Source organism: Pseudophryne corroboree, chromosome 4 (genome assembly GCF_028390025.1).
Source record: "Pseudophryne corroboree isolate aPseCor3 chromosome 4, aPseCor3.hap2, whole genome shotgun sequence".
NCBI lineage: Eukaryota > Metazoa > Chordata > Amphibia > Anura > Myobatrachidae > Pseudophryne > Pseudophryne corroboree.
The window spans coordinates 203,005,587-203,025,524 of NC_086447.1; the positions used below are offsets into that span (position 1 = coordinate 203,005,587).

Genomic DNA, 19,938 nt, shown 5'->3' on the forward strand with positions numbered 1-19,938 from the left:
ACAGGGCGGCACAAGAAGCAGGAGGGCAATGACAGAAGTTGCAAGGATTCTTCGCTGGGCAGAAAATCATGTGATAGCACTGTCAGCAGTGTTCATTCCGGGTGTGGACAACTGGGAAGCAGACTTCCTCAGCAGACACGACCTCCACCCGGGGGAGTGGGGACTTCACCCAGAAGTCTTCCACATGATTGTGAACCATTGGGAAAAACCAAAGGTGGACATGATGGCGTCCCACCTCAACAAAAAACTAGACAGATATTGCGCCAGGTCAAGGGACCCTCAGGCAATAGCTGTGGACGCTCTGGTAACACCATGGGTGTACCAGTCAGTGTATGTGTTCCCTCCTCTGCCTCTCATACCCAAGGTACTGAGGATCATAAGAAGGAGAGGAGTAAGGACTATACTCGTAGCTCCGGATTGGCCAAGAAGGACTTGGTACCCGGAACTTCAAGAGATGCTCACAGAGGACCCGTGGCCTCTACCTCTAAGAAAGGACCTGCTCCAGCAGGGACCCTGTCTCTTCCAAGACTTACCGCGGCTGCGTTTGACGGCATGGCGGTTGAACGCCGGATCCTGAAGGAAAAAGGCATTCCGGATGAAGTCATCCCTACCCTGATCAAAGCCAGGAAGGATGTAACCGTACAACATTATCACCGTATTTGGCGTAAATATGTTGCGTGGTGCGAGGCCAGGAAGGCCCCTACAGAGGAATTTCAACTGGGTCGTTTCCTGCATTTCCTACAAACAGGACTGTCTATGGGCCTAAAATTAGGGTCCATTAAGGTTCAGATTTTGGCCCTGTCGATTTTCTTCCAAAAAGAACTGGCTTCATTTCCTGAAGTACAGACGTTTGTCAAGGGGGTACTGCATATACAACCTCCTTTTGTGCCTCCAGTGGCACCTTGGGATCTAAATGTAGTTTTGGGATTCCTAAAATCACTTGGTTTGAACCACTTTCCACTGTGGACTTAAAATATCTCACATGGAAGGTGGTAATGCTGTTAGCCCTGGCTTCAGCCAGGCGTGTCTCAGAATTGGCGGCTTTATCCTATAAAAGCCCTTACCTAATTTTTCATACGGACAGGGCAGAATTGAGGACTCGTCCTCAATTTCTCCCTAAGGTGGTTTCAGCATTTCACTTGAACCAGCCTATTGTGGTGCCTGCGGCTACTAGGGACTTGGAGGACTCCAAGTTGCTGGACGTAGTCAGGGCCCTGAAAATATATGTTTCCAGGACGGCTGGAGTCAGAAAATCTGACTCGCTATTTATCCTGTATGCACTTAACAAGCTGGGTGCTCCTGCTTCTAAGCAGACTATTGCTCGCTGGATTTGTAGTACAATTCAGCTTGCACATTCTGTGGCAGGCCTGCCACAGCCAAAATCTGTAAATGCCCATTCCACAAGGAAGGTGGGCTCATCTTGGGCGGCTGCCCGAGGGGTCTCTGCTTTACAACTTTGCCGAGCAGCTACTTGGTCAGGGGCAAACACGTTTGCTAAATTCTACTAATTTGATACCCTGGCTGAGGAGGACCTGGAGTTCTCTCATTCGGTGCTGCAGAGTCATCCGCACTCTCCCGCCCGTTTAAGAGCTTTGGTATAATCCCCATGGTCCTTACGGAGTCCCCAGCATCCACTACGGACTATGAGAAATAGAATTATCGGTATAATTCTTATTTTTTTTTGTAGTGTAGGCAGGGCAGACACTGCAAGCACACATGTACCCCTAGCCTTAGGTAACTGCCTGCCAGGGATAGAAAGTGATGCGTTTTCATGTCCAACACTGGCTATAGGTAAGAGTAAAAACTGTATTGCAACTGGTGTGCTGGTGTACACTTAAGTACAGTATAAATGTAGCTGTACAAGATGTGTGTGGGTTTTTTTGAAATGATTTTAATAAATTTCATTGTTTTCAAAAATTAGGGTCAGATTTCAGGTCAAAATTCAGGTGTGGGTCTGACAAATTAGGTATATTTACATCATGTAGAAACCTATTGAGCAATGGATAATTATTGTGCAAAAGCTAGAATAAAACAAGAGACTGATGGAAATAAAAGCACATATTGTACTAGATGCAGAAATGTGCAATAAGATTCCGGATGTACAAAAAGTATTATTTACAAAGTGAACATTGCATTTTTACAAAGTTTTTGACAGAGGAGTCTATGCAAAGTTGCATGCAATCAAACCACATGGTGTAGTAGCTGGACCAGTCCGAAGCAGGTATGTCTTCTACATGCTGAAGGAAGGTCTCCACTGCAGCTTTGTGTTACTCGGAGCGAGTCCCATGCAGCTTGTGCTTGATTTGTAGAACACAAAGAAGTCGTAGGGGGCCAGGTCTATACTGTACGGTGGATGCATTAATGGGCCAGAAAATCCACCACTTTCCTGGACTTGTGGCCTGGTGCATTGTCGTGATGGAGAAGGGCACCATGAGCGTGTGTTCTTGGATCGCACCTGGAAATGGATTTCAGCCCTTGCGGCAGAGCATTGGTTGGTGTACCAGTCCCCAGTAATGGTGCACTGCTACATGAGTAGTACTGTAGCTACATGACCAGTCTAGGCCACAAACACAGCCACTGTCTGCTTGGCCATACTGCGCTCGCATCGGAACTTCTTTGGTGGTGCATCTCCAACTGGGGTCCACTGGGACGATTGCTTGGTCTCTGAGTGAAAACTGTAGATCCAGTATTCATAGCCACTGATGATCTCCCAGACAGTTTGAGCGACCACCATCAAACCTAGCCGCCTCCTGCTCTTGAGCCAGCTTATGGGGCACCCAGTATGCAGAAACCTTGCTCATGACAAGTTTTTTTTATGGAGTATCAAGTGGATGGATCCTGATGAAATGCCTATCTCCTTCTCTAGCTAGGCAACGATCACTCTGGTGTCCACCTCAAGTATGGTCTGCACAGCAGTAATGATGTCCTTGATGAAGGCGGACACGGGTCAGCTGTAGCACTCTTGGTCTTCCAGGGACCATCTCCCATGCAGAAATTCTGCAACCCACTCAAACTTAGTGGTTTGGGACAGTGCTTCCTCCCCCTAAAGCAGCTTGTAGTCATTCAAAATGCCTGCCTGTCTGTTGTAGTTGTAGAAGATCACGGTTTTCCAGTTGTCTTTGTTGAGCTCCATAATGAATGTGTGAAGGAAGGGACCATGCTGACTTCTACGGTGTGCAGTTCTGCTTATATATAGGTCTGTGCCTTTTGCCTTTCACAAGAACGTTAGTCAGAGTTTACAGTTCACAACGGATTGTCTATTCTACCTATGCACTGCACATCCGGAACCTTAGTGCACACCTCTTTTAAAGTTTTTTTGTTAACAAGTATCCCAGATGATTCCGCCTATCCTTATTAATGTCATTATAGAAATAGCCTGCCTTTCCTCTGCAGATGGGGAGGGCTACTGTCTTTTGCACTCTTTACGTTCAGGGAAGAAACTAAAGTATTACATTTTATTTTAGATACCAATGATAACACTGCTAGATTTATGTATTGCTGTTAATTTTATTGTGAGCACATTTTTTAAAATCTTTAATTAGAGACAAATACATTTACAACCTTTATGTTTACACTTATGATTATAGTCTGTAGCGCAGCATAGGTAAAATTAAAATATATATACACCATTTAATGTAAAAAGATTTGTGCAGACAGTATGGGAGAAAATGAAAAGCAAAATAGTGAGTGACAGTTGGAGACTAGCAGTGACTGATCCTGTGCCCTGGGATGGGTGATCATTAAGTATCAGAGCCCTGCCTGTGAGCAGGTGTGTACTGGAGGCGGGGATATTGCAGGGTGAGATCCTAGAATGCAGATGGCCCTGCTTGTGACCTCTTGCAACCTATGGGACACTACATAATGCAGGTGAAGCACCAAGTCTGGTTAAAGTAAATGATGTTTCTCCAGGAATCATGGTATAGATCATTGTCCTAAGAGTACGCCACTGAAGTCTGATCCCTTCACCAGAACAAGCCAAGAGCCCACCCTGTTCTCCAAGAAGATCGACACATATTGTCCTGCCTGCAGAGAACACAATTCGGTTAGATTGGGTCACATGGGAAAAGTATAGTAAATACATTTCTAATAAGTGCAAGGGTACATGGCTATAGGTTTGTATTAGTCCTCATTTCCTGCAGAGTGCGATTCATTAAAGTGGTGACAAAAATAGAACTATAGTATTAGCTAAGACATGGGCATTCACCGGAGCATTTACAATGCAGCATGTTGAATTGCATCCTGCACTTGTCTGGTCATATGTTTGTTTGTTTTTGTTTTTTTGATCAGCGGATATCTGAAATTGTTCACAGTATGTTTGAAAGCTAGTTTGTATATACAGCATTACACTTATTATATGAAAACACATACTGGACTTAGATTATATTGACATTTCCACTGCTTTTATTTTACTGGACATTGCAGAGCAAAGAAGAAGATGATCTACTATTTGTCAGGAACCATTAAACCCTAGATGATTAAAAAAAAAAAAAACAGAAAAAAAAATCAAGGTATTTACCTGCACATACAATATTCCATTCAAGGTGACTGTAGCTGCAGCCTCATTTCCTGTAAAACTGCTGATTTGTTGCAGAGACCTAGAGAAACGTACATCACACCATGTTTACAAGGTGGCTCTAAGTAGCTTTTAAAGGTAGACTTGGGTTTGCTTAATAAGGGGCACATGTTACACTTTGGTGTATTTATCACTATTTATATTTGTAAAACACTTACCAGTTATCCTGGCAAAGAGACAGGATGCAAAGCTGCAAACGTACAAAGCCATAAGGAGTCCTTTCCTGCACATGGTTCTGGAAATCTTCAAATACAACATAAAGTATAGGACAACTATGTCAGAAATGCATGCTTCTTTTATATAAAATATACACCGTATACATTCAGATTACTCAGCAGCTTATGGGAACTGAAAGTATATCCGATAAAGAGAGCAAGCGTGCGGTAAGAATGACTTTCAGTCTCATATTAAGTCTTCCAGTGGTGGTTATAGGTAAATTACTGATATACTGTGTATATATAATAATGCTCTAGCTCATGTATTACGTTTAGTATATGGCAGGAAGCCAGCTTCTATTTTATCCCTGCCTTCCATTATATCCTGCTTGTCATGCTGTCAGATGAGGGGCAGCCTACAGTGGTCGGAACTCTGTGCTATCTGCTTCTGTTCCTATCCTCTGAGTGTTCCCAGCTGCAGGGGAATACATCATCAAGAGCTGGACAATGTGTTTCTTTTCCACTTTACTGCTAGATTCTGCTGGATTTCTTGGTCTCCTTCTCCTCCTCTATGTGTCTTGTCTGAAAAAGGATCTCAGACCGCTGGTGCTTCAGTAGTTCCGTTTTGTACTTGTTTAAAATGTCACTCATGTTTCCCTGTGCACAGCCCAAAGTGAGCTGTTCTGTCAGAACCAGTGTGGGCAAAAGTCTGTTTAAGTCTCTGACTGTCCACTGCTTGTAGAAGAAGGTAATTGCCCCACTATTCCATCAAATGCCCCTTTTTTTTCTTCTAAAAACCGCTCAGAAATTGTCAGATTTTGTATGAGTGAATTAAGTGAAGACATTGTGTCGGCCCTGCGCCACAGCTGATGTGTGTACGGAGACCTGCCAACCACCCGTACACTGGTTGCAGGGATCTCTGACACTGACATCACAAGTGGGTGGGCAAATTCAAATGCTCGCCCAGTTGTGATGTCTGGACCAACATATCGAGCAGCCGATTTGTTTAAGTGTGCATAGCTTACATAATTGGCTGCTTGGTCGGCACGATGGCAGGTTGGCCACTTTGTCGCTATGGTGTGTACCCAGTCTTAGAATGATGACTCTACTTGAACATGATTGCAAATGCATTGTATCCCACTACATCTGAGACTCACCAATCTGGAGCCTTGCAAAGAAAGCATAAAGTCCGCTGAATGGAGCAGTGTATCGACCACTGGTGAGGTTCAGGCCGCCGCCTCTGTAAAAAGATCCCTCTAAATGGGGCTTCAGATAAGCAGACATAGATTGTGTTAGTAATGTACTTGAGGGTGTTAGGACAGTGTACTGCATTGACGGGGATGCTGTCGGGATCCCGCCAGTTGGAAGGTACATGCTGGAATCCCAACAGCCATCAGAATGCCGACGCATGAATCCCGTCAGCTGGCATCCCTATCGTGAGTATAGTGGGTGGGATAGGGTTCAGGTGGCATTTAGGCTGCGGGAAGGGGCAGTTAGGTTTAGGCACTAAGGGGGAGGGTTAGGTTGCAGGAAGGGAGGGGTAGGGGACAGTGGGGAACACTCTTACTTCCCCCATGTGGGGATTGCAACTATTGGGATGCCGGCGTCATTATTATGACCGCTGGCATCTCGTGCGCCGGTAACCGTGCCCACATTGTGGTATAGCTGGTAGCTTCTCTTTTGGGCGCACACTAGTGAACAGCATTTATTTTTTAACTAATTACCAGCCCGTCAAAATGATGGAGTAACATAACCGTAATGTCAGCGCCTGCTGCTGTGTTTGTAGCAACACTTGAATTGCTCTGTCGGGTGCAATCTAGTGGCTGCCAGCGCGCAAAACACTTGAATTCCCCCCACAGAGATGAGGAGCAGTGTAAGCCTTTTATTATATAGGATAAAAAGTTACATTTTATAATCATTTTCTTTTTCCCAAGCTTTAAATCCATAGCCACAACAGGTTATTTTTTTTATCTTGAGTTCTCCTCTGATAACTTACCCTTTGTGAGAGTTCCCTCAGGTCTCCAGGTTCCAGGCGAATATCACTGGCAGTCTTACAGGTAAAGGCTGCATGCAGTCTTGAAGGGAGTTTAGCTGTAGTATATCCATTATCTGGGTTGTTATCCACATCCTTCTGTCTCAACAGACCATCTATCATAGATATTAAGCATTCATCTAATGTTACGGCAGGAAAACTGTTCCTCAGTAATATATATGAAACCTGTACTGTTGATGCATAACATGGTAATCCAGAACACAAATAATCTAGATGAAAAGTATGCAACATATGGCTCTACAGCTGTGGTGTGTTGGGAGTAAAGCAAAGAAACGCAAGTGACTTTTTTTTTCTAGTACAAACCAAGTTGCAAGGGGCTTGGGTGTGATCTGTTGACCATCATAATGTTGACATTAATATGTAGACAGTGATGTAATGTCAACATGCTAGAATGTCGACATATCGACCCTGGTGTTACAATGATGACTTACCTACTCTTGGCAGCTGCAGCGGAGTCTTCTTGGTGTTGGCAGCTATGTGACCTTCACTTCCAGGTCAGACCAGTGTATTTCTCCTCTATCCCTAATTCCTAATCCATACCTCCCAACGGTCCTGATTTTGGCAGGACAGTCCCGTTTTTCACTGTCTGTCCCGCTGTCCCACCAGCGGGTTGCAGTGTCCCGCGAGTGGGGGGGCAGTTGGGAGATCCTCTCCCCCCCCCCCCCCCCCCTGTCACTCGCTTCTATGATTAGTGAATAGATGCTTCCCCGACAGAGAGGGGCAGGGGGCATGGCCAGCAGCTCACTGAGCGCTGTCCATGCCCCCATAATGACAAAAATGGGGGGCGTGCCTTGCGATAGCGGCGCTTGCCGTGAGGCCACGCCCCGTGTCAATAGGCCACGCCCCTTGCTGCGAAGCCACCTCCCCAAATTTGGGCGCGCGCTGCTGTCCCTCCTTCAGGGGAGGTAAAGTTGGGAGCTATGCCTAATCCAAACCATTCGCTTGTTGATGAAAAGACACTGATACTTTTCAGGGCTTGCTTGTGTATTGTGTTTAACAAGTGGTTCCTTATAAGTGGTAACAAGAAACCTCATTTAAAAATGCATGTAGCCATAGGGATCTTTGAGTCAGATGTATTAAGCCTGGAGAAGTGATAAATCAGTGATAAGTGGCTGGTGCGTTATCACCTTCCAATCATGAAGGGTTTGAAAAATTACAGGAGCTGATGCGTTCTCACCACTGGCATATTTATAATGGGTGTAGCGTGTGCAGTCCAAGGGGGCCCACACCGCACACCCTGCGTTCATTGGGGCAGATGTATTAACCTGGAGGAGGTATAAGGAAGTGATAAACCAGTGATATGTGCAAGGTGATAAACGAAGCAGCCAATCGGCTTCAGTATGTAAATTAACAGGAGTTGATTGGCTGGTGCGTTTATCACCTTGCATTTATCACTGGTTTATCACTTCCTTATGCCTTCTCCAGGTTAATACATCTACCCTATTATTTGTAATACCCTCCGGAGTCCCATTGCTAAACAGCAGCGCTGCAGGAATCACTGGGAAAATGACGCTGCACCATTTTCCCGGTGTTTTGCTCATGCGCAGTAGGAAAATCACTGGGAAAGTGGTCACCACGCCATTTTCCCGGAGATCTGTGCATGTGCTGTAGACTCTGGGAAGGCACTAGGGACCTTAGTGCCCAGAGTCACAGTGCTGCCGCTGGCTAGAGTGGAGGGGGCCCTGATGGAGCTTGCACACGAGCCTCCTCTCTAGATACGCCCCTGTTTATCACCTTCCACTTACAGTATCAATGATATATCACTTCACCAGGCTTAATACATCTGCCCCTTTGTGCCTTATAAACAATGCAGAGAAATTTCACTGATGGTCCCATTTTAAATGTATATATCTCGGATTTCTTTTCCCCCCAAGAATATAGCAGCTATATAGTGGGGATAAGGTGCAGTAAGGGAGATTTCTAGACTCTCTACAGAGTCGGGGAGATTGCTGCTATTTCAGGGACTCTCCCTGACAATGAGGGACAGCTGGCAAGTATGCATTGTTACTGTCGACCTTTTGACTACATCCCATGTTGCAATGCAAGGAGTGCAAATACATATGTTTTCAATTTTGCACTCTGAGTAAATACTGGGTGCTATTGCGTGTAGCCCACAATTGTTGGACAGCTTTTAGATTTGAGATTGGACACGCCCCTCTTAAATCTAATCTCTCTGGTTTAAATATCTTTCTGCATTGCAGCATAGTTTTACCAAGGTGCAAAGTTACTTGGTCTTATTTGCTTTGTTCGCAAATCTGTATTGGCCCCCATGTATGTCTAATGGGGGTCATTCCGAGTTGATCGCTAGCTGCCGTTGTTAGCTGCATAGTGATCAGTGAAAAAAACGGCTAATCTGCGCATGTGTATGCGCCGCAATGCGCACGCGTGTCGTACGGGTACGAAGTCCATTGTGGTTTTGCACTGGTTCTAGCGACGATTCCAATTGCACAGCCGAACGCAAGGAGATTGACAGAAAGAGGGTGTTTATGGGTGTCAACTGACCATTTTCTGGGAGTGTTTAAGGAAACACAGGCGTGGCCGGGCGTTTGCTGGGCTGGTATCTGACGTCATTACCGTGTCACTCGTCGCAGCAATCATCGCACAGGATAAGTAACTACAGGACTGGTCTTGTTTTGCACAAAATGTTTTTGCAGGCGCTCTGCTGCACAGGCGTTCGCACTCCTACAAAGTGAAAATACACTCCCCCGTGGGCGGCGACTATGCGTTTGCACGGCTGCTAAAAACTGCTAGTGAGTGATCAACTCAGAATGACCCCCTTTGATAGAAGTATTGCAGTTTGCAATGCATTACAGGGCACGTATTTAGACAAAGGTTACCTGATTGCTGTATGCATGTGAACGCATTAAAGCTCCAAACCAATGTGCAACCACAGAAATTGGAAGTGCATACTTTTGTTAGTTTCATGAGAAATAAAGTGTTTTCACTTGTTCTATTGCAGTGATTTAGGGCGATTTTGGACGCAGCGGACTTGCAAAAATATGCTAATAACTCAGCCAATGTATTGTGTACAGAGATGCCCACTGCCGGTGTCTCAGATCCGGCGCTTATGTACAAAGACGGATCATTCGTCACACCATTGAACTTCTGTGCAACCCAATGCTGTCTCAGAATGGCCATCTCCAACTGCAAATTCATTTGCAGTGTCTGAGTAAAAACACTAGCAACATGCTTGCACTTTTGAAGCCACCCCCTGTAACCTCCCCCCAATAGTCACTACAGTACCTGTCACTTTGTGAATAAATGCTCACTGCACCCACTGTTGCTAATCAGTTGCTGCGGCTGTGCTCCATATAAAGTGGCAAAATATTGGTTCACTGCGTCTGACAACAACATTGCATCCACCTCTGAAACAGGCCCCTATTGTTTCTAATTAGGGGTGAAGATCGGAAGCCGATCAATGCTCCTGATCCAATAGAAGTAATTGTGGGTATTCGATGGTTGCCAGCCACCGCATACTGCTTTCCAATGCCCATCTGATAGCTGGCAACCATTTGATGTTGGGGTTCTGATGTCCATCCAGCTTTGCTCCTGGTTTATGCATCTTACATATCCCATCTATACAAAACAGATGCACAAGCCCTTCTATAAAAGCCTGGTCATAGAAACATAGAATTTGATGGTAGATAAGAACCACTTGGCCCATCTAGTCTGCCCCCCTTTTTTTTTTTCTCTAACGTCCTAGTGGATGCTGGGGACTCCGTAAGGACCATGGGGAATAGACGGGCTCCGCATGAGACTGGGCACTCTATAAGAAAGATTTGGTACTATCTGGTGTGCACTGGCTCCTCCCTCTATGCCCCTCCTCCAGACCTCAGTTAGATTTCTGTGCCCGGCCCGAGCTGGTTGCACACTAGGAGCTCTCCTGAGCTGCTAGAAAGAAAGTTTAAATTAGAGATGAGCGCCGGAAATTTTTCGGGTTTTGTGTTTTGGTTTTGGGTTCGGTTCCGCGGCCGTGTTTTGGGTTCGACCGCATTTTGGCAAAACCTCACCGAATTTTTTTTGTCGGATTCGGGTGTGTTTTGGATTCAGGTGTTTTTTTCAAAAAACCCTAAAAAACTGCTTAAATCGTAGAATTTGGGGGTCATTTTGATCCCATATTATTATTAACCTCAAAAACCATAATTTCCACTCATTTTCAGTCTATTCTGAATACCTCACACCTCGCAATATTATTTTTAGTCCTAAAATTTGCACCGAGGTCGCTGGATGACTAAGCTAAGCGACCCTAGTGGCCGACACAAACACCTGGCCCATCTAGGAGTGGCACTGCAGTGTCACGCAGGATGTCCCTTCCAAAAAACCCTCCCCAAACAGCACATGACGCAAAGAAAAAAAGAGGCGCAATGAGGTAGCTGTGTGAGTAAGATTAGCGACCCTAGTGGCCGACACAAACACCGGGCCCATTTAGGAGTGGCACTGCAGTGTCACGCAGGATGTCCCTTCCAAAAAACCCTCCCCAAACAGCACATGACGCAAAGAAAAAAAGAGGCGCAATGAGGTAGCTGTGTGAGTAAGATTAGCGACCCTAGTGGCCGACACAAACACCGGGCCCATTTAGGAGTGGCACTGCAGTGTCACGCAGGATGGCCCTTCCAAAAAACACTCCCCAAACAGCACATGACGCAAAGAAAAAAAGGCGCAATGAGGTAGCTGACTGTGTGAGTAAGATAAGCGACCCTAGTGGCCGACACAAACACCGGGCCCATTTAGGAGTGGCACTGCAGTGTCACGCAGGATGTCCCTTCCAAAAAACCCTCCCCAAACAGCACATGACGCAAAGAAAAATAAAAGAAAAAAGAGGTGCAAGATGGAATTGTCCTTGGGCCCTCCCACCCACCCTTATGTTGTATAAACAAAACAGGACATGCACACTTTAACCAACCCATCATTTCAGTGACAGGGTCTGCCACACGACTGTGACTGATATGACGGGTTGGTTTGGACCCCCCCCAAAAAAGAAGCAATTAATCTCTCCTTGCACAAACTGGCTCTACAGAGGCAAGATGTCCACCTCATCATCATCCTCCGATATATCACCGTGTACATCCCCCTCCTCACAGATTATCAATTCGTCCCCACTGGAATCCACCATCTCAGCTCCCTGTGTACTTTGTGGAGGCAATTGCTGCTGGTCAATGTCTCCGCGGAGGAATTGATTATAATTCATTTTAATGAACATCATCTTCTCCACATTTTCTGGATGTAACCTCGTACGCCGATTGCTGACAAGGTGAGCGGCGGCACTAAACACTCTTTCGGAGTACACACTTGTGGGAGGGCAACTTAGGTAGAATAAAGCCAGTTTGTGCAAGGGCCTCCAAATTGCCTCTTTTTCCTGCCAGTATAAGTACGGACTGTGTGACGTGCCTACTTGGATGCGGTCACTCATATAATCCTCCACCATTCTTTCAATGTTGAGAGAATCATATGCAGTGACAGTAGACGACATGTCCGTAATCGTTGTCAGGTCCTTCAGTCCGGACCAGATGTCAGCATCAGCAGTCGCTCCAGACTGCCCTGCATCACCGCCAGCGGGTGGGCTCGGAATTCTGAGCCTTTTCCTCGCACCCCCAGTTGCGGGAGAATGTGAAGGAGGAGATGTTGACAGGTCGCGTTCCGCTTGACTTGACAATTTTCTCACCAGCAGGTCTTTCAACCCCAGCAGACTTGTGTCTGCCGGAAAGAGAGATCCAAGGTAGGTTTTAAATCTAGGATCGAGCACGGTGGCCAAAATGTAGTGCTCTGATTTCAACAGATTGACCACCCGTGAATCCTTGTTAAGCGAATTAAGGGCTCCATCCACAAGTCCCACATGCCTAGCGGAATCGCTCCGTGTTAGCTCCTCCTTCAATGTCTCCAGCTTCTTCTGCAAAAGCCTGATGAGGGGAATGACCTGACTCAGGCTGGCAGTGTCTGAACTGACTTCACGTGTGGCAAGTTCAAAGGGCATCAGAACCTTGCACAACGTTGAAATCATTCTCCACTGCACTTGAGACAGGTGCATTCCACCTCCTATATCGTGCTCAATTGTATAGGCTTGAATGGCCTTTTGCTGCTCCTCCAACCTCTGAAGCATATAGAGGGTTGAATTCCACCTCGTTACCACTTCTTGCTTCAGATGATGGCAGGGCAGGTTCAGTAGTTTTTGGTGGTGCTCCAGTCTTCTGTACGTGGTGCCTGTACGCCGAAAGTGTCCCGCAATTCTTCTGGCCACCGACAGCATCTCTTGCACGCCCCTGTCGTTTTTTTAAAAATTCTGCACCACCAAATTCAAGGTATGTGCAAAACATGGGACGTGCTGGAATTTGCCCATATTTAATGCACACACAATATTGCTGGCGTTGTCCGATGCCACAAATCCACAGGAGAGTCCAATTGGGGTAAGCCATTCCGCGATGATCTTCCTCAGTTGCCGTAAGAGGTTTTCAGCTGTGTGCGTATTCTGGAAAGCGGTGATACAAAGCGTAGCCTGCCTAGGAAAGAGTTGGCGTTTGCGAGATGCTGCTACTGGTGCCGCCGCTGCTGTTCTTGCGGCGGGAGTCCATACATCTACCCAGTGGGCTGTCACAGTCATATAGTCCTGACCCTGCCCTGCTCCACTTGTCCACATGTCCGTGGTTAAGTGGACATTGGGTACAACTGCATTTTTTAGGACACTGGTGAGTCTTTTTCTGACGTCCGTGTACATTCTCGGTATCGCCTGCCTACAGAAGTGGAACCTAGATGGTATTTGGTAACGGGGGCACACTGCCTCAATAAATTGTCTAGTTCCCTGTGAACTAACGGCGGATACCGGACGCACGTCTAACACCAACATAGTTGTCAAGGACTCAGTTATCCGCTTTGCAACAGGATGACTGCTGTGATATTTCATCTTCCTCGCAAAGGACTGTTGGACAGTCAATTGCTTACTGGAAGTAGTACAAGTGGGCTTACGACTTCCCCTCTGGGATGACCATCGACTCCCAGCAGCAACAACAGCAGCGCCAGCAGCAGTAGGCGTTACACGCAAGGATGCATCGGAGGAATCCCAGGCAGGAGAGGACTTGTCAGAATTGCCAGTGACATGGCCTGCAGGACTATTGGCATTCCTGGGGAAGGAGGAAATTGACACTGAGGGAGTTGGTGGGGTGGTTTGCGTGAGCTTGGTTACAAGAGGAAGGGATTTACTGGTCAGTGGACTGCTTCCGCTGTCGGCCCAAGTTTTTGAACTTGTCACTGACTTATTATGAATGCGCTGCAGGTGACGTATAAGGGAGGATGTTCCGAGGTGGTTAACGTCCTTACCCCTACTTATTACAGCTTGACAAAGGGAACACACGGCTTGACACCTGTTGTCCGCATTTCTGGTGAAATACTTCCACACCGAAGAGCTGATTTTTTTGGTATTTTCACCTGGCATGTCAACGGCCCTATTCCTCCCACGGACAACAGGTGTCTCCCCGGGTGCCTGACTTAAACAAACCACCTCATCATCAGAATCCTCCTGGTCAATTTCCTCCCCAGCGCCAGCAACACCCATATCCTCCTCATCCTGGTGTACTTCAACACTGACATCTTCAATCTGACTATCAGGAACTGGACTGCGGGTGCTCCTTCCAGCACTTGCAGGGGGCGTGCAAATGGTGGAAGGCGCATGCTCTTCACGTCCAGTGTTGGGAAGGTCAGGCATCGCAACCGACACAATTGGACTCTCCTTGTGGATTTGGGATTTCGAAGAACGCACAGTTCTTTGCGGTGCTACTGCTTTTGTCAGCTTGAGTCTTTTCATTTTTCTAGCGAGAGGCTGAGTGCCTCCATCCTCATGTGAAGCTGAACCACTAGCCATGAACATAGGCCAGGGCCTCAGCCGTTCCTTGCCACTCCGTGTGGTAAATGGCATATTGGCAAGTTTACGCTTCTCCTCCGACAATTTTATTTTAGGTTTTGGAGTCCTTTTTTTACTGATATTTGGTGTTTTGGATTTGACATGCTCTGTACTATGACATTGGGCATCGGCCTTGGCAGACGACGTTGCTGGCATTTCATCGTCTCGGCCATGACTAGTGGCAGCAGCTTCAGCACGAGGTGGAAGTGGATCTTGATCTTTCCCTAATTTTGGAACCTCAACATTTTTGTTCTCCATATTTTAATAGGCACAACTAAAAGGCACCTCAGGTAAACAATGGAGATGGATGGATACTAGTATACAATTATGGATGGACTGCTGAGTGCCGACACAGAGGTAGCTATAGCCGTGGACTACCGTACTGTACTGTGTCTGCTGCTAATATAGACTGGTTGATAGAGATGTAGTAGTAGTAGTAGTATGTATGTATGTATGTATAAAGAAGAAAGAAAAAAAAACCACGGGTAGGTGGTATACAATTATGGACGGACTGCCCAGTGCCGACACAGAGGTAGCTACAGCTGTGGACTACCGTACTGTACTGTGTCTGCTGCTAATATAGACTGGTTGATAGAGATGTAGTAGTAGTAGTAGTATGTATGTATGTATGTATAAAGAAGAAAGAAAAAAAAACCACGGGTAGGTGGTATACAATTATGGACGAACTGCCCAGTGCCGACACAGAGGTAGCTACAGCCGTGGACTACCGTACTGTACTGTGTCTGCTGCTAATATAGACTGGTTGATAAAGAGATGTAGTAGTAGTATGTATGTATGTATGTATAAAGAAGAAAGAAAAAAAAAACCACGGGTAGGTGGTATACAATTATGGACGGACTGCCCAGTGCCGACACAGAGGTAGCTACAGCCGTGGACTACCGTACTGTACTGTGTCTGCTGCTAATATAGACTGGTTGATAAAGAGATGTAGTAGTAGTAGTAGTAGTATGTATGTATAAAGAAGAAAGAAAAAAAAACCACGGGTAGGTGGTATACAATTATGGACGGACTGCCCAGTGCCGACACAGAGGTAGCTACAGCCGTGGACTACCGTACTGTACTGTGTCTGCTGCTAATATAGACTGGTTGATAAAGAGATGTAGTAGTAGTAGTATGTATGTATAAAGAAGAAAGAAAAAAAAACCACGGGTAGGTGGTATACAATTATGGACGGACTGCCCAGTGCCGACACAGAGGTAGCTACAGCCGTGGACTACCGTACTGTACTGTGTCTGCTGCTAATATAGACTGGTTGATAAAGAGATGTAGTAGTAGTAGTATGTATGTATAAAGAAGAAAGAAAAAAAAACCACGGGTAGGTGGTATACAATTATGGACGGACTGCCCAGTGCCGACACAGAGGTAGCTACAGCCGTGGACTACCGTACTGTACTGTGTCTGCTGCTAATATAGACTGGTTGATAAAGAGATGTAGTAGTAGTAGTAGTAGTATGTATGTATAAAGAAGAAAGAAAAAAAAACCACGGGTAGGTGGTATACAATTATGGACGGACTGCCGAGTGCCGACACAGAGGTAGCTACAGCCGTGAACTACCGTACTGTGTCTGCTGCGACTGGATGATAAATAATGATATAAAAAATATATATATATCACTACTGCAGCCGGACAGGTATATATTATATAATGACGGACCTGCTGGACACTGTCTGTCAGCAGAATGAGTTTTTTATAGAATAAAAAAAAAAACACCACACAAGTGAAGTCACACGATGAGTGTTTAACTTTTTCAGGCAATCACAATATAGTATACTATACTACTAACTATACTGGTGGTCAGTGTGGTCAGGTCACTGGTCAGTCACACTGGCAGTGGCACTCCTGCAGCAAAAGTGTGCACTGTTTAATTTTAATAATATGTACTCCTGGCTCCTGCTATAACCTATAACTGGCACTGCAGTGCTCCCCAGTCTCCCCCACAATTATAAGATGTGTGAGCTGAGCACAGTCAGATACGAGTGTTTAACTTTTTCAGGCAATCACAATATAGTATACTATACTACTAACTATACTGGTGGTCAGTGTGGTCAGGTCACTGGTCAGTCACACTGGCAGTGGCACTCCTGCAGCAAAAGTGTGCACTGTTTAATTTTAATAATAATATGTACTCCTGGCTCCTGCTATAACCTATAACTGGCACTGCAGTGCTCCCCAGTCTCCCCCACAATTATAAGATGTGTGAGCTGAGCACAGTCAGATATATACATAGATGATGCAGCACACTGGGCTGAGCAGTGCACACAGATATGGTATGTGACTGAGTCACTGTGTATCGTTTTTTTCAGGCAGAGAACGGATATATTAAATAAAACTGCACTGTCTGGTGGTCACTGTGGTCAGTCACTAGTAAACTCTGCACTCTCTACAGTTCTACAGTACTCCTAATCTCCAGTAAATCAGGTCAATCTCTTTCTCTCTCTCTTCTAATCTAAATGGAGAGGACGCCAGCCACGTCCTCTCCCTATCAATCTCAATGCACGTGTGAAAATGGCGGCGACGCGCGGCTCCTTATATAGAATCCGACAGCGTCATGATGACGTTCGGGCGCGCTCGGGTTAACCGAGCAAGGCGGGAAGATCCGAGTCGCTCGGACCCGTGAAAAAAAACATGAAGTTCGTGCGGGTTCGGATTCAGAGAAACCGAACCCGCTCATCTCTAGTTTAAATTAGGTTTTTTATTTTACAGTGAGACCTGCTGGCAACAGGCTCACTGCATCGAGGGACTAAGGGGAGAAGAAGCGAACCTACCTGCTTGCAGCTAGTTTGGGCTTCTTAGGCTACTGGACACCATTAGCTCCAGAGGGATCGACCGCAGGACTCGTCCTTGGTGTTTGTTCCCGGAGCCGCGCCGCCGTCCCCCTTACAGAGCCAGAAGCATGAAGATGGTCCGGAAAATCGGCGGCAGAAGACTTCAGTCTTCACCAAGGTAGCGCACAGCACTGCAGCTGTGCGCCATTGCTCCTCATACACACTTCACACTCCGGTCACTGAGGGTGCAGGGCGCTGGGGGGGGGCGCCCTGAGCAGCAATAATATCACCTTGGCTGGCAAAATTAACCACAATATATAGTCCCAGAGGCTATATATGTGGTAATTACCCCTGCCAGAATTACAGAAAAAAGCGGGAGAAAGGCCGCCGAAAAAGGGGCGGAGCCTTCTCCCTCAGCCATTATTCCCTCACAGGCGCCATTATTCCCTCACAGTTCCGCTGGAAGGAAGCTCCCTGACTCTCCCCTGCAGTCTACACTACGGAAAGGGTAAAAAAGAGAGGGGGGCACTAAATTTGGGCGCAGTTTAATATAATAAGCAGCTATAAAGGGTCATAATTCAGTTAGTCCCTGTATTATTATAGCGCTCTGGTGTGTGCTGGCATACTTTCTCTCTGTCTCCCCAAAGGGCTTTTGTGGGGTCCTGTCTCCTTGTAAGAGCATTCCCTGTGTGTGTGTGTGTGTGCGGTGTGTCGGTACGGCTGTGTCGACATGTTTGATGAGGAGACTTATGTGGAGGCGGAGCAGATGCCTATTAATGTGATGTCACCCCCTGCGGGGCAGACACCTGAGTGGATGGATTTATGGAAGGAATTACGTGCAAGTGTCGACTCCTTACATAAAAAATTTGACGACATGCCAAATGCGGGACAGCCGGCTTCTCAGCTCGTGCCTGCCCAGACGATTCAAAGGCCGTCAGGGGCCCTGAAACGACCACTACCTCAGATGGCAGACACAGATGTCGACACGGATACTGATGCAAGTGTCGACGACGATGAGTCAAATTTAATGTCCACTAGGGCCATTTGTGGCATGATTGAGGCAATGAAAGAGGTATTACACCTTACTGATATAAACCCGGGTACCTCAAAGAAGGGTATTATGTTTGGGGAGAAAAAACTACCTATAGTTTTTCCCCCATCTGAGGAATTGAATGAGGTGTGTGAAGAAGCGTGGGCTTTCCCCGATAAAAAATTGGTGATTTAAAAAAAAATTACTAATGGCGTTCCCTTTCTCGTCAGAGGATAGGTCACGTTGGGAAACTCCCCCTAGGGTGGATAAAGCGCTCACACGTTTGTCTAAAAAGGTGGCACTACCGTCTCCGGATACGGCCGCCCTAAAGGAACCTGCTGATAGAAAGCAGGAGGCTATCCTAAAATCTATTTACACACACACTGGTGTTATACTGAGACCAGCTATTGCCTTAGCCTGGATGTGCAGTGCTGCTGCTGCTTGGTCAGATTCCCTGTCGGAAAACATTGACACCCTAGACAGAGACACTATATAGCTAACCATAGAGCATATAAAAGACTCGGTCTTATACATGAGAGATGCACAGAGGGAGATCTGCCGGCTGGCATCTAGAATAAGTGCTTTGTCCATTTCTGCTAGGAGAGGCTTATGGACTCGGCAGTGGACAGGAGATGCAGATTCTAAAAGGCACATGGAAGTTTTGCCTTATAAGGGTGAGGAGTTATTCGGGGACGGTCTCTCAGACCTTGTTTCCACAGCAACGGCTGGGAAGTCTGCATTTTTGCCCCATGTCCCCTCACAGCCTAAGAAAGCACCGTATTACCAAGTACAGTCCTTTCGACCCCAGAAAAACAGGCGCGGAAAAGGCGGGTCCTTTCTGTCTAGAGGCAGAGGAAGGGGGAAAAAGCTGCAACACACAGCTGGTTCCCAGGACCAAAAGTCCTCCCCCGCTTCTTCCAAATCAGCCGCATGACGGTGGGGCTCCACAGGCGGAGCCAGGTACGGTGGGGGGCCGCCTCAAGAATTTCAGCGATCAGTGGGCTCGCTCACGGGTGGATCCCTGGATCCTTCAAGTAGTATCTCAGGGGTACAAGCTGGAATTCGAGGAGCCGCCCCCTCGCCGTTTCCTCAAATCAGCCTTACCGACGACTCCATCGGGCAGGGAGGCTGTGCCTAGAGGCCATTCACAAGCTGTATTCCCAGCAGGTGATAGTCAAGGTACCCCTACTTCAACAAGGCCGGGGCTACTATTCCACACTGTTTGTGGTACCGAAACCAGACGGTTCGGTGAGACCCGTTTTAAATTTGAAATCCTTGAAAACTTACATAACAAAATTCAAGTTCAAGATGGAATCGCTCAGGGCGGTTATTGCAAGCCTGGACGAGGGGGATTACATGGTATCCCTGGACATCAAGGATGCTTACCTGCATGTCCCTATTTACCTTCCTCACCAGGAGTACCTCAGATTTGTGGTACAGGATTGCCATTAC

General features: G+C 46.6%; 1 protein-coding gene across 1 annotated transcript in view; it reads right to left on the minus strand.

The window, feature by feature from the left end:
• Nucleotides 1-3,503: 3,503 nt before the first annotated feature.
• ERFE (erythroferrone) overlaps nucleotides 3,504-19,938 on the minus strand; it is a 44,278-nt gene continuing 27,843 nt past the window's right edge. Inside the window, exons 4-8 of the mRNA XM_063919560.1 lie at nucleotides 6,725-6,876; nucleotides 5,886-5,994; nucleotides 4,732-4,816; nucleotides 4,517-4,595; nucleotides 3,504-4,023 (exon numbers count right to left, since the gene is read on the minus strand). Of these exons, the coding sequence (XP_063775630.1) occupies nucleotides 3,925-4,023; nucleotides 4,517-4,595; nucleotides 4,732-4,816; nucleotides 5,886-5,994; nucleotides 6,725-6,876 (524 nt within the window). The 3' untranslated portion in view covers nucleotides 3,504-3,924. The remainder of the gene's footprint in view (nucleotides 4,024-4,516; nucleotides 4,596-4,731; nucleotides 4,817-5,885; nucleotides 5,995-6,724; nucleotides 6,877-19,938) is intronic.